The sequence below is a fragment of the Leptopilina boulardi genome, unplaced genomic scaffold, assembly GCF_019393585.1.
Source record: "Leptopilina boulardi isolate dan_hultmark-lab unplaced genomic scaffold, ZJU_Lbou_2.1 LbouV2_330, whole genome shotgun sequence".
In the NCBI taxonomy this organism is placed as follows: domain Eukaryota; kingdom Metazoa; phylum Arthropoda; class Insecta; order Hymenoptera; family Figitidae; genus Leptopilina; species Leptopilina boulardi.
The window spans coordinates 2212157-2238114 of record NW_026137897.1 but is presented as its reverse complement, the minus strand read 5'-3'; the positions used below and the strand labels follow the sequence as shown (position 1 = coordinate 2238114).

Genomic DNA, 25958 nt, shown 5'->3' with positions numbered 1-25958 from the left:
TCAATGAGCAATTTGAGGCCTTCCGAGTGCGGCGCGTTTCTAACCACGCGAACTCGACTCTCCATCTCTCTATCTCTCTTAGTCTCTCTTCTCTCTCTCTCTCTCTCTCTCGCCAGTTCCATTACACAATTTACCTAACTCTGTTCAAGTGTTAACTTCTCTTGAACTTTGTCACTATTTTAGGAATATGCGCAGAGTTTATATGTCTGAAATCTAGCACTAAGGGGACGGTTACATTATTCTCATTATTATGATTAATAACATGCTTTTATCTCTTTCTTGAATATTATTACCGCAACGATAAGGGAATATAAATATTTTCTCTTATTTTAAATATTATTATATTTAAATAAAAAATATTATTTTTTAATTTTTTTTTAAATATTTTTTTTTCTTCTTTAATAGGAAAATATTTAAATTATTAATTATAAAATTTATTGTAACATTAAATATAACGAAATTGCATTTTTTTATGTTTTCGAGCCAACGAGACCAATTGTCATTTTGACCTAGAGTGCGAGAATTGTAGAGGCCTGGGAATTAACTTCACCGTCGTAAACAAAGTTAGTACATTTTCGAAATCACTTTTTGAATTACAGGAATTTTTTAATTTCGACAGAAATCAATTTTTGTTACTTTTTACATAATTAGTAGAAATTTTAATTTGCAATGTCTGACTAAAATTTTCTGTTACTACTAATAGAAAATTTGAAAAGTCTGACTAAAACGAACTTTTACTACTCTGATCAATTATTTAATTTTGCTACTGATCCATGAATTTTAAAAATCTGACTAATACCGACCAATATTAGGTAAAAAATAGAAGAAAAACCCGTCTGACTGAAACTGACTTTTACTACTGATACCAAAAATTATTCACATGTAAAAAAATAAATAAGACCTTAGAAATAAATTTTATGAATTAAACTAATATTATATATTTTTTTTAAAAATTTAAAAAACATTAAAATTTTAAAATTTCTATTTTAAAGAATTTTATTAGATATAATTATTTTTGACCGAACAAACAATCGATTTCGGCGCGATGTTTAAAATTCACCAATCAAAAATTATCAAAAAAATCTTAATTGGTCAATTTTAAAAATCGCGCCGAAATCGATATTGTTCTTTACAAATTCTCTACACAATGAAAATTCGATACATAAGAATTTTGCAAAGTAAAAATTTGTTCAAAAAGAAATTCTTTACAAATGTTTATTCAAAAAATGAAAATTTGTCTAAATAATAATCATATCTAATAAAATTGTTGAAAATTCTAATTAATGATTTTTATGAAATAATCATGCGCCCCATTTTTTTTTAAGTGAGAAATTTTGTCTGACTTTAACGGTATTTTACTAGTGAATTTTTTTTTATATGTCACACAAGAAAAATGTAAAAGTTTTCTCCTTGTCGATGTGAAATGGCGAGAATTAACTTTCAGTGTTACGTTCTGAACCATCCTTTAGTTACGTACACACACTCACAAGGCATTTCGCCTCTCTTTTAGATTGGTTTTTGAGATACACTCCAGGTTCGCAAAGTTTACAAGTTCCGATCTCACTCAGTCTCTCTCTCTCTTTCTCTTTTCCTCTCTTTTATATTATTTCGCTTGTCGAAAGTCCAACGTCTCAAGTATCTTGGTAACTTTGTAAATCAGTTTTCTTTCTCTAATTTAGTTTTCCACAAAAATCGTTTCCTTTTAATTGTTTGAAAAAGAAAATTGATTCAAATAATAATTATTCCTATTTATAGATCATTTCGAATTTTAGTTAATTTAGCCAACACAGAAAATTATAAGGTATTAAAACAATAACCCAATGGGAAACTGCCACGAGTAACCATTGGCGTATATTAATTGGCCCAATGATGGGAGCCAATGAAAAAACCATTGGCACCCAATAATGGACCATTATTGGTAAATTCATGGGCTGTCCATGCCGATGCCAATGATTGGCAACCATCATTGGCAAAATATTGTCAACCAATAATTAGCCAATATTAAAAATTTTAATAATAATTTAAAAAATCAATTTTTTTAAAAAAAAATTTTATTAATTTTTAATAATTATTATTATTATTTTATTTTTAATAATTAAATTAAAATAAAAAAATGATCATCAAAGTATTAGTGAAACCATTTCTTCCAAAAAAGAGTTTGTCTCAAATCCAATAAATAGGAGAGACATCGGGCAGAAAAAAATTTCGATAAGAAAAAAAATTTCGATCACTGCTTATATACCAATCTAATAGCACCTCAACTGCGAGAAACAGTTATGATGTTCGCCCTCTCTGTGGCGTTGAACGAATTAAAGTCCAGAGCTGAGCCATCAGTGCAGCGCGGGAACATTTGAAAAATTTGATTTTATATTAGATATTTTATTTTATTTTAAATATGACAAATAATTAACTTAATAAATAATCAATGTCATAAATAATTATTAATAACATAATGTTATACTTAATAATTCGTTAATTATAAAATAAAATATCTAATAAAATCAAATTTTTCAAATGTTCCCGCACTGCGCTGATGGCTCAGCTCTGGACTTTAGTTCGTTCAACGCCACAGGGAGGGCGAATATCATAACTGTTTCTCGCAGTTGAGGTGCCATTAGATTGGTATATAAGCAGTGATCGAAAATTTTTTTCTTGTTGAAATTTTTTTTTTGCTCTCATCGGCGTGGACAGACCATGACTTTACCAATAATGGTCCATTATTGGGTGCCATTATTGAAATTATATTGGCATCCCTAGCTCCCATTATTGGGCCATAATTACGCCAATGGTATTTTTCCCATTGGGAAGCGTTGCAACTTATTTTAATGCCTTTTAATTTTCTGTGAAAATATTGTCAAATAAATTTTTTTTCAATTTTTTTTTTATTATTACTTGTAATTAATTTTAATTATTTTTCTTTTACAATTTTTTTTATTTTAATTTTAATTTTTTACTTTTTAATAAACTTTAGTAGTTTATTTATTTAATTTTCTTTATTGTATTTTAAATTTTGAAATTGAAATTTCTGGGAAATACACATTTGCATATATATTAATATTTCATAAAGTTTCGTCGCCTTTATAATTTTACGTCTGACTGTGACTGACTTTTACTACTGATACCAAAATTACGTGAAATTCAAAAACTTCGGTCTAAATTTTACATTTATTTTTATTTTTAAAATTATATATAGAAATTCAACCTTGCTGTCTGACTGTAAGTGTATTTTACTACTGCGAGAGAAGATTTAGAAAAAAATTAAATTGACTACAACTGACTTTTACGACTCAAACAAAAATTACAGTTGAAAAGTCTGCCTTTAACTGTTTTTTTACTACTGAGACAAAAAAATACAAGAATATTTCCCAAAAAAAAAGTCTGACTGTAAATATCTTTTACTACTGAGACAAAAAAATTGATAAAAAATTTTTAAAGACTAACTATAACTTACTTTTACTACTCGGTTAAAAAATTATAAAAATATTTTTAAAAGTCTGACTGTAACTGATCTTTACTACTTATATAAAAATTTGTAAAAAATTTAGAAAGGCTGACTGCAATGTACTTTTACTACTGGGACAAAAGAAATTCTTAAATTTGAAATGCCTGACTGTAACTGTTTTTTGCTACTAATATAAGACAAAAATTTAGAAAGGCTGACTACAACTTACTTATACTACTAATATAAAAATCTCAAAAAATTAATGTCTGACTTAAATTGTCTTTTACTACTAAGAAAAGAAATTCTATTTAAAACGCTGAGTACAACTATTTTTTAACTTTAAATTTTATTAATTTCATTTATTCAAATTTTTTTCTTTATTGTATTTTAATTTCGAAAATGAAATTTGTGGGAAATACACTTTTACATACCTATATATATATATATATATATATATATATATATATATATTTATTAATATTTCATAAAGTTTCGTCGCCTTTATAATTATACGATGGAAGGAACAACATAAAAGAATATCACAAAAAGCATCTTTGAAAGTTTCTTTTATAGTCGGTATGAGGTTTCCTTTTCAAGTTGAGCTTTTCAAAGTTATTGTCGAGTATTGTTTTTACAATATCTCCTTTTCTTGGTGAAACGCGATATAATATTTCTTTTTATCTCTTGATCAGCTTTTCTCTGTTAAAAAGAGGGGAAAGCACAAAATAATTGTACAGTGATTCAATATATATATAGCTATATATTGGATTTAATGGCCACTAATGACTAGTGTATATAGGTCTCGCTTTTTATCTCCAGATCTCATAAATATGGTAGTTAAAATTTTACCCATTTCACTTTAAAAAGGAGTTAATTTTATTTATACTGTTAAATACCGAGTGTTCAATTTACATATACTACTTGTATTTTTTATTTTATCCACATTTTCTTTTTTAAAATACAAATACGTTATATTCTGAATATTTCAAATTTTCCCACTGAAGACTATTTTATCCATATTTAATTTTTGGTATATCGATTTTTTGCCATATCGAGGTACTACATAACCTAAAAATGTGAGTTGATTCCAAAAAGTTACCCAATTTTACTCTACTTTCCCCTATAAAAGGTTAGAAGTATTGTTTCTGGCCACAACACCAGTTGTGGACACTTTCAGATTAATGTTGGTATTATTGAATTTCCTAAAGTTATCATATATTATATAGGGACATTTGTAGAATTAACATAAGTTGGCAACACTGTTCACTTGGTTGATTAGCTTCCATTGTCCTCACTCGTCATTTGTCATAATTCTCGTCAACTACCGCACCCTGCTCTAGTTAAAATTTTAGTAACTTTATAGTAACTTTTAATTTTAACAATCACTAAATTTTCACTAGAGCAGGGTGCGGTAGTTGACGAGAATTTTGACAAATAGCGACTGGGGACAATGGAAACTAACCAACTAAACTTTTGTCAAAAGCAAGTGAACAGTGTTGCCAACTTGTATCAGAATTCTATAAATGTCCCTATATAATAAATAGTAATAACTACAGCTCTTTCTCTTCTATACATAAGTCAAGGTTAAATATCTATATAAAAACATTAATTTTGAAAAAACTAACCTCAAATATTAAAAAAAAGCCTCTGGACAAAAGTGGTATGGCAAATATATTAAAAAAAACACCATTTTTGTCCACTCTATTTTATAGGTTAAATATTAATTTGGTAATTTGTTGCGTTATAATTTTTATAGTGAATAAATTTGTCACCAAAAAAAAAATAAATGAGAATTTTCATTTTTCTGTCAATATATAACAAAAAGCAAGAATGCATTTAATAAACGAATTGTTTAATTAAAATTTTAATTATTCGCTACAATTACATGCGACAATGGTTTTCTAGTAATAATGAAATATGCAATTGTATGCGCGATTTATTCGTATTCGATGACGCAAATATTTCACTATTAATTAACGTAAATAAAAATAAATTAATAGAAAGTATAAAATTGTTTATAATTAAATTACAACAATAAAAAAAATCAAAAAACATTTCATTTTGAAAATTTGATATATTTAAAATTTTCGAAAATGTGAAATATTCTCGCATATATAATTTGTGGACAGTTTCTGTCGAGTAATTTCTTTTGTCTGACTAAAGCAATTCGTTTCTACTGAAATCCTTTAAGCGGTGCACTTACGTTATTTCTGAACCATTTCTTCTTCTTTTCATTTAAAGAAACGTGAACGTTTTAAAATTAATATTATTTATACACTTTTGAGAGGCGGAATTTTTTTTTTTTTACCTTCTTTTGAGAATCTGCAATTTTGTTTTTTCTTTGTTTTTTTTTTGAGAAAGAGAAGAATGTGTTTCTTGAACTTTTTCACGTTTACTACTCGCAGCATCTACTCTTGACTTACATAAAGTTTTATTGCGACTCCGTTAGGAATAACGTATTCCCTTTAAGATTGCTGTTTTTTTGTACTAGATGCATACAAAATTACCTTTTTACAATTTACACATACACACATATATATATATATATATATATATATATATATATAAACCCCTGTTTTACAATTATTTTTTTTTTGTTATTTTTAAATTGAAACTTAAATCTTACCGACATGAAATGAGATTAAATGACGTAGTTCGGGATCTACACCGAGACGAGCTCTTCTTGATGATTCTTCATAGCCAAGACTTTGTAAAAAGGCATCTTGAAGATCGAGAGGTTTCTCTTGAGGCGATAATCTTCTTCCCGGCTCTCCACCATACTGAAAAATTTAATAATAAATTAATTTATTTATAATTATTGTTAATTAAATTTTTTTTAAATATTGTTTCAATAATTTTTATATTTTCTATTTATAATTATAATTTAATCCAATTTTATCGAAATGAAAAATTGAAAAGAATCAATTTTTTATTTATATTTAAAAAAAAACTATAAATAAAGATAAAGAGAATTTGTTTTTGTAAAAATATCGAAGGTTAAAAAAATAAAGTAATATTCTTTTATTTATTGAGGCTTTTGAGCTATATATATATTGTTGACTATAAATTAACGCGCGATAAGAATTATTTAAATGGGGTTAATAATTATTTTTAATTATTGTGAAACTAACTTAAAAACAACTATTAGAATTGTATTATTATTAATATAATAAAATAATAATCATTATAAATATTATTAGTATAATTATTATTTCTATTATTTTATTATTATTATTTTTTGTATTATTATTATTATTATTATTATTATTATTATTATTATTATTATTATTATTATTATTATTATTATTATCATAGTGACAGAATAGAAATAAAAATAAAAATAGAAAATTGATACATAAATTTTAGAAAATTGTTGTACTACCAAGATAATAGTATTTAAATAGCGTAGAAATTTTTTTTTTTTAACACTCTAAACAAAAACTTTTAAGTCACGAATTTGTTACAATCATGAAAGTTTATTCAGCATTTTTGATGACAGTAGCATTACTCGTCTGTTGGACTACAATTGGACAGGCTTCTTTAGTTGCATGTAAGCATCAAAATTATATTTAATTCATGAGATATATAAAATTAAAATATTTAGATTTCATTTTTAAATAAAAGAAAATTTTTTTTTTGCAATCGAAATTTATAAACTATTGTTATTTTTAGTAAGGAAAAAACGTAACGTTGCACCACTTCCATATTAGTGAAAAAGGATCATCAAATGTTTTGTATATTCTAAAAATTAATTCGACAATATTGATATGGTTTGTGCTAAATATTTTAATATATTAATATTAAAAAAAAGAAGTAAATGAAAACTAATGTAATTAATAATTAAAATTTTTTTATAAAATTCTTAAAACTTTTTATTAATATTAATTTGAATTGCAAATTTCATTTATTTATTATAAACATAATAAAAAAATTCAAAGGACATAAAAGAGGCGATATTTTCTAAAAAAAAACTATTTTTTATTTATATAAGGGTCGTTTTATAATAATAAAAAAATAATAATAATAGTAAGAATAATAATAATGGTAATAGTAATAGTAATAGTAATAATAATAAAAATGGGAAAGAGGCAAAAAAAAAGAAAAGAGAGAAAGAGAGATAAAAGAAAAAAATAAAGAAGTTATAAGGCCCGAGATGCGACACGCGATTCCCGACCGCAATCACGAAAGTTTCGTTTGAAAATAACATTTTCTTTGAAAACCCCGAAGAAACTCCATTGGGGGAAGAATATTTTCGACAAACAGTTCCTCTTCCTTCTCTTTCTGCAATCAGACTACGCGGGTAACTTTTCTAATACACTTATATAGACAAGTGTAATGATATCTTTTAAAATAATTCAATTGGCTCACGTACAAAAATTTTACTATTTGTTTACCCTTTATTCTAGTTACAGCTCAAATTTCTTCAAGTGTTATAGTGTCAATTATTATTATTATTATTATTATTATATTATTATGTTATTACGATAATACACTGAAAAAATAATTATTTGAATCAAATAATTTTTTATTGATTTAAATAAATATAGGATAGAAAACTTCACAGAGAAAAGTGAGTGTTGTTTTTGTTGCGGCCAATTTCTTAATGGGGTAATTATGATGAGACTAAAAATTCAAATTTACCTTTGTTGGGTAGAGATGGGTTGTGACGCATCACTGAAAGCTTCTGATGTAAATCACGTATTTATTTACGACAAAAACTATAGCACACCAGTAAATTACAAGATTTATCTTGACAATTGTCGAAAATACGTTTAATATAAATATGTGTGAGGTTATATGTGTATAATAAAATAACTAAAATACTGTTATAAAAAAATTAAATTTTAAAAATTATAAAGAAATATTAAGAATAAATAAATTTATTCTTTTAATAAATTTATTGAAAAGATCTCAAGTTAATCTTACAACATTTCTTCATTTAGTACTATTATCATATGAATTCTTCAATTTCAGAGAACTATTGTGATTTTTAATTTTTTTGAAACAATCCTTAGAGTTAGACACAACGAATCAAACAGTTTTCATAATTTTTTTTAATTCTCATATTTTTCCTATAATTTGTTATACAAAGATATAAATAAATTAGTTTACAAATGAAAAAATTCGTATATGTTACCTGAATATATATTTCTAAAGTAATATTAAGTAACATTAAATGAAAATTGTAGTCTTAATAATGTGAAAAATGATACAATTTGAATAAATTTATATTTTTTTAAACAAGAAGTATTGTTGCGATTGCGAATATGAGGTAACGCTTTTTCGACATACATATTATTGCTTTTCATTATGCGTGTATACTGAAAAACGAAAATCCTCTTCAAACGAAAAATGAAACCTATAAAACAATGAAAATAGAAAACATTCATTTACATTAAAACATTTTTAAACGCAATAATTTTTCTTCATATAAGAATTATTTTTCATCTTCCATTGAAAACAAATCTTCTGAAATTACTATTTATGTTCTTTGTTAAAACTGTTTTTTAATACATAATTTGGAAATAATTATAAATAAACAAATTCTGGAAATAAAAGTCCAGAACGGTTGTGTTGTGTCCATAATTATTTATAATTCGTTAGTAAAAATTGTTAATTTCTATTTTTAAAGATGGTAAAAGAATTTTACATAAATATTTAATTACTGACTGAAATTTTTTTTTAACATTTACAAAAATGGTAATTAAAGATTTTTACCTATAAATTGTACTTAAATAAGGACACGATACAAACATTCTGGGCCTTTTCATTTCCATATTATATATTTTAAAATTACCTTTCAGTGTAAAATAATTCTCCTTTAAATAAAACCAGACTCGAATCGTTTTATTCCGTTAATATATATAATATATATAATATATATATAAATTTATTCAAATTGTATCATTTTTTTCATTATTAAGACTACAATTTTCATTTATTGTTACTTAATATTACTTTAGAAATATATGTACTTTTTATATTTGAAATTATTAAAAAAATAAAAATCGATTTTTTCGGAAATAAGGATCCTTTTAACTGTTCAGGTCACATATACGAATTTTTTCACTTATAAGCTAATTTATTTATATCCTTGTATAACAAATTACATTTAAAACAAGATGGGGGTCCCTTTTTATAAAAGAAGTTTATGTTCATTTCATGAACATTTTGCTTCCTCATTGCGCAAAGCAAAAGATTTGCTTCCTCTTGGAGGAAGCAATAAATTAATAATTTATATACATATTATTTTTAAAATATGATAAATGATTTCAAAAAATATTTATATTTCAAAAACTTTTTTAACTAAAATATGAATTTTTGAATTTTGAATTTTTTAATTTATTCTTTAAATTTCAATGAAATATAAACTTTATATATACCAATCGATTCGTCTTGATATGAGGAATACGATTTTACTATGTATTGCCTTTAATTTTGCTTTCAATAAATTTTTTCGATTAAAATCGATTTTTTTGAAAAAATGCCAAAAAAAATTTTTTTTTGTGGGTATTTTCTAAAATCATTGTGTCCATTTTGAGATATTGATGTGACAAATATACGTACCAAATTTTAGCCAAATCCGTTAAAACGTATTAAAGTTATCATGTTCACAAAAAAATGGATCCACACACACACACATACACACACACACACACACACACATACATACATCCGGACAATTGATCAGGGACTTATATATGACATTTATAAATAGAAAAAAATTTGTTTGGTGCATTTCTAATAATTTCATAATTTGAAGGACTACATAGCTTCCTCCAGAGGAAGCAAAAATTATGAAAACTGCTTGATTCGTTGTGTCTAACCTTGAGGAGTGTATAATAAAAAGGACGAATGCAATTATTTAATTGTTATTAATAACAGTATTTTACTCATCTTATTATACACTCATAACCTCACACATATTTAAATGAAAAGTATTATTGACAGTTGTCAACATAAATCTAATGATTTAACAGAATTCTACAGTTTTTGACTTAAATAAATACGTGATTTATACATTAGAAGCTTTCAGTGACGTTTCACAACTTATCTCTAATAGGGTAAAAAAAATTTCTCCTAAAATAGGTATAGAATTGAAATTTTCTCCTATTTCCAGTGTTAAAATGACACCTTTGGGCTAAAGTTTGTTGCAGGTTATTTTAACACTGAATTCAGTGTCAAAATAACACTCACTTTTCTCTGTGTTCATCGGTTGTAGGTACTTTTAGATTAATGTTGGTATTATTGAATTTCCTAAAGTTACTATGGTTGATTTCCATTGTCCCCACTCGTTATTTGTCATATTTTCGTTAACTACTGCACCCTGCTCTAGTGAATATTTAGTGATTTTATAGTATCTTCTAATTGAAAATGAAAATTTAGTAACTTTATTGTTAAAAATTAAAAGATACTATAAAATCACTAAATATTCACTAGAGCAGGGAGCAGTAGTTGACGAGAATATGACAAATGGCGAGTGGGGACAATGGAAACCAACACTATTTATTATATAGGGACATTTATAGAATTTTGACATAAGTTGGCAACACTGTGTTTAGTTTGGTAATTTAAAGCTACTGTCGCATTATAATTTTTATGGTTACTTTCCATTGTTCCCAATCGCCAAAATGCCCACTCGACATTTGTCATAATTCTCGTCAACTACCGCGCTCTGCTCTAGTAAAAATTTAGTAACTTTATAGTAACTTTTTATTTTAACAATAAAGTCACTAAATTTTTACTAGAGCAGGGTGCGGTAGTTGACGAGAATTATGACAAATGTCGAGTTGGCATTTTGGCGATTGGGAACAATGGAAAGCAACCATAAAAATTATAATGCGACCGCTTTAAATTACCAAACTAAACACATTGTTGCCAACTTATGTCAAAATTCTATAAATGTCCCTATATAATAAATAGGGTTGGTTTCTTTTGTCCCCACTCGACATTTGTCATAATTCTCGTTAACTACCGCGCCCTGCTCTAGTAAAAATTTAGTAACTTTATAGTAACTTTTAATTTTAACAATAAAGTCACTAAATTTTTACTAGAGCAGGGTGCGGTAGTTAACGACAATTATGACAAATGGCGAGTGAGGTCAATGAAATAGTGAATAAATTTATTCCAAAAAAAAATAAATTATCACACGATATTTATTTTGATTCTATTAAATTAGTGAGTAAATAATAATTTTTTTGTTACATAAATAAATTCTAAGTTATAAATTCTATAAAGATTAAAATGCCACGATTTATTAATACATTCCTTACTGTGCTAGTTTTTAATTATTTATTCTCTACAGTAGTTAATTATTTAATTTCGCAATATTATAAATTAACTACATTATCGTCCTCGATTGAGAAATAAAATTAATAATTTATTATTAAATATAATAAACTTTAATTATTTATAACAATTTTTCAAATAGTGACCAAAACTGGTAACTTCTACCCTAGTAATAAGTTTTTTTTTTTTAGAAAGTATTTACAAAAAACCCCTTACATATTAAATTAAAATAATTTTTTGTAAGAAAAATTACGCCAGTAAATTTTTTTAGAATAATTTTTGAAACACTTGATAAGTGTAAAAGAAAATTTTTCAACATTCAGCAAATATATAAATATAGAGCACACATATGTAAGTTGCAAAAATCGATTTCAAGTTGAATTTGACGAGGATTTTTATGGCTATTTCACTATTCACGAGTATATAACGAAAAGAACCCGATTTTCTTTTTTTGTTTTTTTTTTCTTTTTCTTTTTGTGCGGTACTCTTGACTTCACGAGTCGCTTAACTATCTGCGGCTCCTTCAGGATCAATATTGCTATACAATGCTGTTTCTCTCTTTTATATTTCAATTCCTGCAATAGAAAATTTATTGCCCAGTGTACGATATTTTTTATTTAAAAAAAAATAATTTTATTTATAATTTTATAACAATATATATAATATACGAAATTAAGTATATACACGGAAAAAAATCTTTATCTGTAACAGCGATATATTTCTCTAGAATAGCGAAAACTTTCGCTGTTTTAGTAAAACATATCGCTGTTCCAGAGAAACTTATCGTTTATTTATTTTTTTTATTTATTTTCGCATTATCATTATATTATAATTATAATAATTTTCATTATTATTCTATTATTATTATTATTATTATTATTATTAAGTTATAACTTAATACTGTTTTTTGTTATGTGCTTTTATTGGAATGTAGAATTATGGCGCGGATATAAATTCCAATTTGTATTTTAAAGTCATTTGATGCGATTCACGGGACTTGTTTGTTAATGAAATCCTCATTTTACGTAGACAATAAAGAATGTGATTTTCATCCAGTCGTTAAATGGCTTAAAGACCCTCTTTCGTATTACATTAAAGGAGTTTCGTGTCGCGTTTTATATACTGGTGTAAAATACTCTATTATAATGAAAATGGAAAACATTATGTTTTCCTTCTTATATTTATATAATATAAGTTTTTTCTACTAAAATTATCATAAAATGTTTTTGGTAAAAAAAAAGAACTTCGATTTAATAATAATAAAAATTATCAGTTTTATTTAAATTTATTTGATTATATAAATAATAAATCTCTGCGGAGCAATCAATAAATTATAATGTATAAATAAAATATAAATAATAAATTAAATAATGAATAAGTGATTAAATAAATAATAAATAGGGGTCGGTCCCATCAACTTAATAAATAAAAAAAAGTTCGAAATTTACTATTACTAACTAATATATTTTAAAAAAAGTGTTTGACTTTTTTTATATATATATATGTATATATATAAGAAAGTCAAGAAAGGATTCTTCTGGAAAGTGTCAATCGTTGTAGCATAAAAAAAAGAGAAAAAAAAATTACGTGAGCACTCCAAGAATGCCAATATCTGCTACCACCTCAAAGTGTTGGTACTCTTTTTTTTCGCCTCTTGGTCCCTTTGGTCCTTGCACCAGTTTTCCTGATCATTATTCTTCCTCAATGGCCCAGTGCTGCATTTGAATTTCTAGCTCGAGGTATATGTATATATATATAATAGAGGCTGGTGGCGTATCCAAAATCGATAATATTTAATGCGCGTGTGATAATAAAGACATTTTATGCAATAATCGAGAGATTATTTTTTTTTGGCATTTTAGGAAATTTTTTTTCTCCCAAAACTATTCTTTTAATAATTAATTTTTTTTAAATAAAATAATTTATTTTTTAAAGAGAGTTCTTTTGCAGTAAATAATTATATAATAATAAAATGCTTGGTCTGTCCTTCTGTTCTAACTTGAAGTTGGCCTTTTCTGATTTCACGTGTTTTTTTGAATAGTAATCTTATGACGTGTCAAATTTTGACAATTCTTTTTCTCATTTTTGCCAAAGTTGTATAATTGTGTTTCCTTTCGGAATAAGTTTCTTTAAAATTCCAAATTCGAAAATTCAATTCACGAAGCTGACACAACGTTTACCAACGAAATTTTTTTTAAAGTTGTATATTCATTCAAAAATTGTATACAAATACAAAAAATTTATGTTGAGAAAAAAGATGCGCCAGGAAATTTCGTACAAGATAGTAAATTTGAAAAAAATTTATTTTTAAAAATTTATTTTTAAAAATTAATTTTTAAGGTACCAGGGGCCAACGAATACCTATTAAATATTAATTATAAAAACACAGGCCTCGAATTATAAAAATAAAAAATAAAAAAATAAAAAAAATAAAACTTAAAGACACAAAAAGTCGTTTTAGTCGATTTATATTCCAAAAAAAAGTGGATTTGTTTTTTATTTTAACAAAAATATTTTTCAGATTTTTAAATAAAAATTTTTTTTTTTACTAATAATCCTTTTCGAAGGGTTAAAGTTGAAATTTTTAGAAATAATTAAATTTCAAAAGATATTGTTAATTTTCAAACAATTATTACATTTTACAGAACTAAAAATAATTTATCAAATAATTTTTGGAAAACATTTTTTAAATTTAATTGAATTTTCAAAGATTTAAAATTGAGATTTTTGAAATTAATTGAAACTTTAAGTGCTTTGTAATTAAAATTTTAGATGATTTTACTAAAAATTTATTAGAAAATGCGGACAAAATACAATAATTTGAAAATCATTTTTAATTGAAAAATAGTTTCAGACAGTTGAATTTTCAAAGAATATTATTAAAATAGTTAAAAATAATTGAATTTCCTTAGAGTTATAATTGAAATTATTAAATTTCAAAAAAAAAAATTTCGATGGAAAAGTTTAGAAATAATTAAATTTTAGATGCTTTTAAATTCAAATTATTAAAAATTCAATTAATTTTGAATTCAAATTTTTGAGAATAATGAAATTTTATTTGATTTTAAATTTGGAAAATAATTGAATTTCAATTCATTTTGAATTGAAAATGTTGCACGGAGAAAAAGAAATGGTTGGGCCAACCATAGGTATTGATAAATACGTCCCATCAATATTATATGGTTACCACAACCATATTTTTAGTTGATACAACCATAGTATGGTTGGCGCAACCAAAGGTCAGGTTGACACATCCAATTTGCAATTTTTCGTCATTTTGATGTGACAACATAACCTTTGGTAAGGCCAACCATACTATGGTTCTATCAACTAAAGATATGGTTGTGGTAACCATATAATATTGATGGGACGTATTTATCAATACCTATGGTTGGCTCAACCATTCCTTTTCTTTCCGTGTGGGAAATAATTGAATTTTAATTGAAATTTTGTATAATAATTGAATTTTAATTAATTTTGAATTAAAATTTTTGAAAATAATTGAATTTTAATTGATTTTGAATTGAAATTTTTGAAAATAATTAAATTTTATGTTTAATTTTGTATTGAAATTTTTAAAAATAATTGAATTTTAATTGATTTTGAATTAAAAATTTTTGAAAATAATTTAATTTTATTTGATTTGAAATAGAAAATTTTGAAAATAATTAAATTTTAAAAAATTTAGAATTGAAAATTTTGAAAATAATTGAATTTTCTTTGATTTTGAATTGAAATTTTGGATAATAATTTAATTTTAGTTGATTTTTGATTGAAAATTTTGATAATAATTGAATTTTAATTGATTTTGAATTAAAATTTTTGGTAATAATTGAATTTGAGTTGATTTTGAATTGAAATTTTGGATAATAATTGAATTTAAGTTCATTTTTGATTGAAAATTGGGATAATTAATTTTGAATAGAAATTTTAGAAAATAATTGAATTTTATTTCATTTTAAATTGAAAACTTGGTAAATAATTAAATTTTAAATTGAAAATTTTGGATAATTATTGGATTTTTAATTGATTTTGAATTAAAATTTCGGGTAATAATTGAATTTTAGTTTATTTTGAATTGAAATTTTTAAAAAATAATTCAATTTTATTGTGATATTTTTTTTTAAATTATAAACAATTGTTAAATTTCATAAAAAATTTAATTGAAAAATAATTTTGATATAATTGAATTTGTGATGTATTTCATTAAAATTATTAAAAATAATAAATTTAGTGAAGAATTATTATAGTTCAAAATTGTTAAATAATTGAATTGAAGAATATCTGAAGAAGATCTAAATTTTATACTAAAAAAATGTATTTTATTTACATTTTTTTTCAAATGTAAAAAAAAATGTCGCATTTTATTAAAATAAGTCGCTAAAAGTCGTATTTTTGAAAAAAGTCGGAAAAAGTCGTATAATCCGGGGCCTGTAAATATATAATTTTCATTATTTTCATTTAATATGTAATAATATTCTAATAAATTAAATTATTATTGATAATATTATTCTTTAATTTCTTTATAACAAACAATTAAATACTCATTTTGGCACGCGTTTAATTTTGCTAGTATAAAATAAAATAATAATAATGAAAAAATTAATAAAATAGTAATAAAGTAACTAGAGGTTGCTAATTAATGAGTAAAATATTTTGTCTCCTTATTTTATAATGTTGGCAAGGCCGTTACGGTTTTTTTTATTTTGTTTTTTTCTCTCATTTTTGTTTTGTGTTTAACGTATGCGGACATAGCCATTTGTGGAAGTAAATGTAGGCAGGTTAAATGGAATTCTCTGTTGCACCTGTCACGCTACAAAACACGAGCCGCGATAGAGAGAGAAGCAGGTGGCTATGAACGCACCTCTTTATACTGGCTAAAGTTTATATATATATATATATATATATATATATATGAGGCTTATGGTTAACGTGTGTGCTCGCTAGTGAGCTTGACGAACAGGTGTAAAGCGAAAAAGAAGAGAGAGAGATCATTTAGTGCGGTCCCCCAGACCGATCAATTTCCCTGACCTATTTAGAGAGAGAAGAGAGAGAGCAAGAGAGAAAAGAGAGAAAAGAGAGAGAGAGAGAGAGAGAGAGAGACGGTTGTATATAAAAAGGAAAAACCAATTTTTTTTTCCTCTCTTTCTCTTTCTTTCTTCTTTCGAAAATTACATTTTCGCATCACGTAATTCTTTCACTATTATGTCATCCGTAATTCTTTGTAATTTAGGTTTCATATTATGTCACAATTTCTTCATTTTCACGCTGATAATAGTTTGTTAGCAGAAAAATTACGCTTCAGATATTTTTTCTGCACACAAACATTAAAAAAAAAGTTAAATTTTAAAAAAAAAACTAAATCATAAATATTACGATGTATAAAATGATTAATTTTTTTTTTTTGTTACTGGTATGAGTTATTTTGAGTCCAATGTATCATGTAAATGCATACAAATTTAATTATTGATATAATTAAATTTATTTATAAATAAATTTATAATTGAATTTATAATTAAAATTATAAATAAATTTACAAATAAAATTATAAATAAATTAACAAATAAATTTATACTTAAATTTATAAATAAATGCACGAATAATTTAAAAGTAAAACCTAAACTGTCCTGAGTTTCTTCGCATTTCTGACAATTTTCGAAATATTAAAATTTACTATTTTCGGAATAATTTTTACTATTTCAGGAATAAATTTCAGTATTTTCGAAGTAAATTTTACGATTTTCATAGTAAAAATTACTAGAAATTGCACAGAAACTACGGACAGTTTAGATTTTAATTTGAAAATAGTAAAAGTTACTTTATTCGTTTTTCCATTTTTCTCCGTGTGTGAATATTATTATAATTAATTATGAAATTAAAATACAAAACGTGGTTACTTATATATATTATATTTTTTTTAGAAAAAAAATTGTCAATATTTGCATTCATTTACATTTTTTTATTTAATAAAGATTTAGGTGAAGAATTATTATCCTTTTTTTTTTTTTTTATTTTAAGTATTAAGAGAAACACTGTCAGAATGCTGTCTACTTGAAACTCTAGCATCTGACAAGTACATCTTGCATATATGAACTTTAAAAATAAAAGAAAATATCTCATCTCAAATATATATCTAGTTTTTTATTATTTTTAATAATATATAAATCTGTCAACTCTGCGAATCTTATCTCTGGGTATTAAAAATTGTAAAAATCTTTTCAGAATACATATATAAGATATAAAAATACAATTTACTTTTTCCAATATATAAAATTAATTTTTCTAACAGAGACAAGAAACAAAACCTTTCGATGTACTTTTTATTTAAGATTAAAAGCAAAAAAAAAAAATAAATAAATAAATAAGTATATATAAAAATAGTTTTAGAACTATTTTTTTTTATTTTTCTTTCTTTGGAAAAACTGATTTAAAATTACGACTGTCTTTTATGATCCCACCGCGATAGTCACATCTTTTTGTGTATATATATATATAAACGTATCCCAGTAGGGATTCAAGGGAAGGAAATCCTGTGCCAGATGGGAATGGCGTCTTATCGCCAGCTTCTCTATCTCTCGCGACCCAAATGGAACGAAAATATAGATCATATCGCAACACGGGGGATATATACATGAGACCACGCGCACTTCTAAAGCTGAAAAAAGAAATTCAGTCTTATAATTGAATTGCAAAAATTTGTTTTGAAATATATGTCAAAAATATATGCGAAATTTTGCATTTTGCACAGTGGTCGAAATAAAAAAAAAAATTACCCAAAAATCTTTTTCTCAGAGCTTGAAAATATTGATAAGGAAAAACTTCTTATCAACCGTTATTAAGGAAAAAAAATCCTTAGCAACCGTTGCTACACGGAGAAAAAGAAAAAGTAATTTTTACTACTTTCAGAGTAAAACTGGACCAACTCGAAGTTTCTGCGCATCTCTGGCAATTTTTACTCCAAAAATAGTAAAATTTATTATTTCTGTAGTAAATTTTACTGTTTCCGTAGTAAGTTTTACTATTTCTAGAGTAAATTTTACTATTTTTGGAGTAAAAATTGCCAGAGATGCGCAGAAACTTCGAGTTGGTCCAGTTTTACTCTGAAAGTAGTAAAAGTTACTTTATAAAAGAAATCTTTTTTCTCCGTGTAAGGAAGAAACGGTCATGGTAACGGTTATCATGGAAACGGTTGCCATGGAAAAGGTTGCTATGGAAATGGTACAAGTGTACAACGGACGGACGGACGCCAAAGTGCAAAAAAATTATTATTTTCCATTAAAATTAAGTTAAAATAGTAGGAATAATCTAGACTCTTTATTTACTGTGTTATTGTTCTAAATAAACAAAAAACTATTTTTGACAAATAATTAGTTTTCTACCACACTGTGGAAAATTAAAATTTTTTTTAATTCAAAGAAAGAGAGGTACTTTTTTTTGCAAAATTTCGAAAATGGAAGTGAAATTAGAAACGATCCAATTGTGTTATTGCGAACATAAAGTGGAGAAATGCTTCAATACACTTAGTTCTCTTTTTTTTTAGCCGTTCTTTAACAAGTTATATACGTGGTATACATATCATGCGCATCCCCAACACACAAAGTGCGCTCAACCGTGTACTTATTTACCTTCTACTCAAAAATCTTTTCCAGAGCTTTACTGACTTTCAGACTTGATGTGCTTTGATTATTCATGCAATCTTCATTTTTTTTAACGAGATGCATCCAGTAAACTAAAATTATCTCTTAATTTACAAAAGCTTTTTTACTTTGATAATAATGTTTGCATTAGTTTATAATATATACATATATATATATATATTTATCCGAGAGGGAAATAACTTAAAGGTAAATTAAGGTGTACACTTGTTTTGAATTATCTTGAATTAACTTGAAGTATATGAATTATCTTAAATTGCTTTGAATTATTTTGAATTATTTTGAATTATTTTGAATTACTTTGAATTATCTTGAATTTCTATGAATTATCTTGAATTAACTTGAAGTATAAGAATTATCCTGAATTATTATGAATTACTTTCAATTATCTTAAATTTCTATGAATTATCTTGAATTAACTTGAAGTATAAGAATAATCCTGAATTATCTCAAGTAACGTGTATTATCATGAATTACGTTTAATTATTTTAAATTACTTTGAATTATCTTAAATTAACTTAAAGTATAAGAATTATCTTGAATTACTTTGAATTATCTTAAATTTCTATGAATTATCTTGAATTAACTTGAAGTATATGAATTATCTTAAATTGCTTTGAATTATTTTGAATTATTTTGAATTACTTTGAATTATGTCGAATTACTATAAAATATCTTGAATTATCTCGAATAACTATGAATTAAGTTGAATATATGAATTATCTTGCATTATTTTGAATTATCTTGAATTATCCTTAATTATCTGAAGTATTGTGAATTATCATGAATTACTTTGAATTATCTCGAATTACTATGAAATATCTTGAATTACCCCGAATAACTATGAATTAAGTTGAATATATGAATTATCTTGAATTATCTTGAATTATCTTGAATTATCTTAAATTATCCTTAATTATCTGAAGTAACGTGTATTATCATGAATTACGTTTAATTATTTTGAATTACTTTGAATTATCTTGAATTAACTTAAAGTATATGAATTATCTTGAATTACTTTGAATTATCTTAAATTTCTATGAATTATCTTGAATTAACTTGAAGTATATGAATTATCTTAAATTGCTTTGAATTATTTTGAATTATTTTGAATTACTTTGAATTATGTCGAATTACTATAAAATATCTTGAATTATCTCGAATAACTATGAATTAAGTTGAATATATGAATTATCTTGCATTATCTTGAATTATCTTGAATTATCCTGAACTATCTTGAATTATCCTTAATTATCTGAAGTATTGTGAATTATCATGAATTACTTTGAATTATCTCGAATTACTATGAAATATCTTGAATTACCTCGAATAACTATGAATTAAGTTGAATTTATGAATTATCTTGAATTATCTTGAATTATCTAAAGTAACGTGAATTATAATGAATTACCTTGAATTACTTTCAATTACTTTCAATTATCTCCAATTACTATAAATTATCTTGAATTATATTGAATTACTATAAATTATTTTGAATTATTGAAGTATATGAATTATGTTGAATTATCTGAAGTTATGTGAGTTATTTTGAATTACTTTCAATTATCTCCAATTACTATAAATTATCTTGAATTATCTCGAATTACTATAAATTATTTTGAATTATTGAAGTATATGAATTATATTGAATTATCTGAAGTTATGTGAGTTATTTTGAATTACTTTCAATTACTTTCAATTATCTCCAATTACTATAAATTATCTTGAATTATCTCGAATAACTGAATTATTTTGAATTATTGAAGTATAGGAATTATGTTGAATTATCTAAAGTTATGTGAGTTATTTTGAATTGCCTTGAATTACTTTGAATTATCTCGAATTACTATGAATTATCTTGAATTAACTTGAAGTATCTGAATTATCAAAAGTATCGTGAATTATCATAAATTATTTTGAAGTTTGAAGTAAGTGTACACCAAATTTTTTAGTTCTTTCCCCCTCGTATATATCTCTTATAGATATTTTATATATTTAATTTATACCCTTATATTTTTATAAATAATTTGAAAATCATATTCTTTATAAATATGGAAAAAATTTTATTTTTAAAATGATTTATTCAGTTAAAAATTAAATTTTATAAATATTTTTTGCGATCTTACATTATGGAATTTATATTAATGTTTTTTTAAAAAATATTTTTCAGTGGTAATTGGATTTTTATTCCAGTAGGTGTTGGAATTATTTAAAAACGCTGTCGTTGGAAAATTTTGTAATTTTAAATGTAATTTTCTGGAGTATTCGAATTATTTAAAACCGCGATCGACAATTTTTTTTAATGCTTATAATTCTTCTATCGAATTATTTTTTAAATCGCGGACGGCAATTTTTGAAAGTTTAAATTTAGTTTAAAAAAAAACTTTTTCCTTTACTAAGTAAACCCTTACGAAAAAGTACTACAGAGTGACTACAGCAAAATACTACAGGATTTACTACAAATGTACTACAGGTATACTATAAGTGTACTACAGGTATACCTGTAGTAAATTTAAAGTATATGTGTAGTATCCAGCTGTAGTATTTTCGTTGTAGACTTAGTGAGGAATAGTATCATGTGATAAATCTAAGAGAAAGTAGTTTTTGAGAAAATTTGATAGATGGCAGCACAAGGGTTTAAAAACAAACAATCTTATTTTTCCCTTCACCATCAAGATGTACAGTTATGGTTCAGACTGACTGACTGTACATATTATACAATATGACGCGGGCGCTCGGACCCACTCTCGAATGGTAGTCAGGTAGCAGTGAGCAACAACGGCCCACCCACTGCTACTCGACTACCATCAAAACGTGCGTCCAGGCGCTTGACGGGTTATTGCATTGACACGTTCATTTTCATATATATATCTCGAATACTAAAAGAGCTAAAGATATACATTTTTTTATAATTGTATAGGATATTTTTTATTTCTCTCTCCTCTCTCTCTCTTTTTTATTCTCTCTCTCCCATACGTTATATTATATGATAGATAGGTAGCCGGGGAGGTACGAATTCAACACAAATAAACTCTACACAAGAAAATACTGCACCGTTAACTGTACACGAGTCAATTCTCCCCTAGTGAAAAAAATATGTATAATATAATATAATATACTAATAAACAAAAATATATTCCATATTTATATATTCCTAAATATTAAAAATTATAGACACGTATATTTATACGTATAATTCTTGTTTCAAATTCGTATGTCTTATTATACGTATAATAATACGTATAATAGTACGTATTATTATACGTATATTTATACGTAATATTATTCGCATAATTATACGTGTTTTTTCAATAGGATCAACAAAATTAAATAAAAATTCTTCGCAATTAAATATTACATCGAAAAACCCTACATAATAAACTATTTACTAGAAAATTATCTTCATAAACTCTACACAAATAAACTCAACACATTAAGATTTAGAATTAGAAAACTGTAAAATTTTTTTTTTATAATTCGACACAATTAAATTTTACACATGAAAATAATATTTTCTTTATTTCCGATTATTAATAAAATTCTACACAATTGAACTCAACATTTATAAATTCTACACAGCAAGTAAAAACATTTTAATCCTACACAAATAAACTGTACACAACACATTAAATGAAAATAATTAAATTCAAAACGAGAAAACTCTACACAAGAAAATACTCCACCGCTAACTGTACACGAGTAAATTGTCAATAAGATAAAGTAAAAATATATTCTACACAATTGAATACTACATCAAAAAACCCTACACAATAAACTATTAACTAAAAAATAATCTCCATAAACTCTACACAAATAAACTCAACACATTAAGATTTAGAATTAGAAAAATAAAAATATTTTTTTTTATAATTCCACACAAATAAATATTACATTAGTAAATTCTACACAGCTATAAAAAATAATAAATTAAATTCGACACAAAAGGAAAGATTATTTTCATGTGTTGAATTTAATTGTGTCGAATTTAATTTATTATTTTTTATAGCTGTGTAGAATTTACTAATGTAATATTTATTTGTGTAGAATTATAAAAAAAATATTTTTATTTTTCTAATTCTAAATCTTAATTTGTTGAGTTTGTTTGTGTAGAGTTTATGGAGATTATTTTCTAGTTAATAGTTTATTGTGTAGGGTTTTTCGATGTAGTATTTAATTGTGTAGAATATATTTTAATTTATTGAGAATTTACTCGTGTACAGTTAGCGGTGGAGTATTTTCTTGTGTAGAGTTTTCTCGTTTTGAATTTAATTATTTTCATTTAATGTGTTGAATTTTGAATGTGTACAGTTTATTTGTGTAGGATTAAAATATTGCTTTGGAGGTGGAGGAAGCTTTGTAGTCCTTTCGTTTATAAAACTTTTCAAAGTGGCGGAAACAAATTTTTTTCTTTATAGAAACATGTTATATGAGATCCTGATCAATTGTCCGGATGTATGTGTGTGTGGATCCCTTTTTTGTTTAGAAGATAACTTTAACAGGTTTTAATGGATTTAGATAAAATTTGGTAGGCTCATTTATCATATTAATATCTCAAATCTGACCAAAGGATTTTGAAAAATACCCCAAAAAAAAAATTTTTATCGACTTTTTTCCAAAAATTTTTTTTTAATCGAAAAAATTTTTAAATAGAAAAATTTAAGGTTATATATAATAAAATCGTATTCCTTACGTCAAGACGAATCGATCAATATATATAAAGTATACATTTGAGGTAAATTTAAAGAATTAATGAAAGTTAAAAAATCAAATTTCCCTTTTTTTTGTATAAAATTTTGTGATTTTTTAAATTGAAGTTTATATATGAAATAATTGTATTCCTTACGTCAATACGAATCGATCGATATATATAAAGTATACATTTGAGGTAAATTTAAAGAATTAATGAAAGTTAAAAAATCAAAAATTCACATTTTGGCAATAAAATTTTGCTTTCTCCACGAGGAAGCAAATTTTTTTGCTGATCGTATAGAGGAAGCAAAATGTTAATGTAATGAACATCAGAATTTACAACTTGTTTTTATTTGATGTGTAGAATTTATAAATGTTGAGTTTAATTGTGTAGAATTTTACAAATAATCGGAAATAAAGAAAATATTATTTTCATGTGTAAAATTTAATTGTGTCGAATTTAATTTTTTATTTTTTATAGCTGTGTAGAATTTACTGATGTAATATTTATTTGTGTAGAATTATAAAATTTTTTTTTTACATTTTTCTAATTCTAAATCTTAATGTGTTGAGTTTATTTGTGTAGAGTTTATGAAGATAATTTTCTAGTAAATAGTTTATTGTGTAGGGTTTTTCGATGTAGTATTTAATTGTGAAGAATATATTTTTATTTAATTTTGTTGAGAATTGACTCGTGTATAGTTAGCGGTGCAGTATTTTCTTGTGTAGAGTTTATTTGTGTTGAATTCGTACCGCCCCAAAATTTTAAAAGTGGACCTGATAAAACTTTTTGTTTAAATATTTTTTCTGTTGAATAGAATCTTTAGTGGTTTTTAGGGTTCATTATTTAGGAAATTTTTACTAGATGTTTTTTTTTATAATGTTATTGTAAACTATGAGGTAAATTTATTGTAGGGGTATTTTAATGTTACATAGTAAGTTGAAATATTATTAATAAATAAAATTAAAACTTATTCATTTATGCTTCATAGTTTAATATGTAAGCTTATCTCAACCTTTCAGGGTAAGTTTACTTCAGATTTACGATGCAAGCTTACCATACATTTTAGTATAATTTTACACTACGTAGTATAGTATAACAGAATACTAATAGCTGTTTAATGGATTTTTCATTATTATTACCATTATTAGTATCTCTCATTATTACTGCCTAATGTGAATTAAATGAGATTTGAAAATTTGTCCTTTTTGAACTTTAGTACAATTTTAACCAGTACACTGAGAACACGACAACGGACAGCATATGTTCTGACACAATAAAAAAAATTAGAACTTTTTCCCAAAATCGGTATAAAAATTAACTGCAACAAATTTTATCCGAGTTGCGGGCACCACCGTCTCTGTGAATTAACATTGGTTAATATTAGCTGCAACAAAATTTATCCAGCGTTTTTTCTGTTTAATATTTTAAGCAAAATGAGTGTATAGTGAAAACAAAATATCAAAAACAATTTTTTTGATATAATACGTGTACTGCAACAATGGAAGAGAAAAAAGTAAGAGGGCCTTATAGAAAATATCTTTTTGATTGGAAAAATATGACAGTTCCTGCATCAACATATTGAATAAATAATTGTATAATTATTATAATATAATAATATAATTATATAATTATAAATATAATAATAATAATAATAAATAAAATAATTGTAATAAATTATGAAACATAAATTGAAAATTAAATTAAATGGACAAAGAATAGTTTGGAGGCGCTAATAAAACCATAAAAGACCCTTCGGAACGCCAGTTGAATACCTGACTCACAGTTCCCTCAAATTTTAAATATGTTTGCTTGATTTTACTTATAGGAAAAGCAACACATGTTACAATTCTTTTCATATAATAGGAAATATGTTTTAGAA

The 25958-nt window shown here is 24.7% G+C and overlaps 1 protein-coding gene and 1 long non-coding RNA gene across 5 annotated transcripts in view; one reads left to right on the top strand and one right to left on the bottom strand.

Annotated features, from left to right (window-relative positions):
- LOC127285080 (PH domain leucine-rich repeat-containing protein phosphatase 2) overlaps positions 1-25958 on the bottom strand; it is a 104966-nt gene that overhangs the window by 67976 nt on the left and 11032 nt on the right. For all 4 annotated transcript variants that reach the window (XM_051310892.1, XM_051310893.1, XM_051310890.1 and 1 more), the window contains exon 2: positions 6069-6222. In XM_051310892.1, the coding sequence (XP_051166849.1) occupies positions 6069-6222 (154 nt within the window). The remainder of the gene's footprint in view (positions 1-6068; positions 6223-25958) is intronic.
- On the top strand, positions 6880-8333 carry LOC127285086 (uncharacterized). Its single transcript, XR_007843558.1, has 3 exons — positions 6880-6992; positions 7115-7212; positions 7990-8333. It is a non-coding gene; the product is annotated as an uncharacterized LOC127285086 (long non-coding RNA).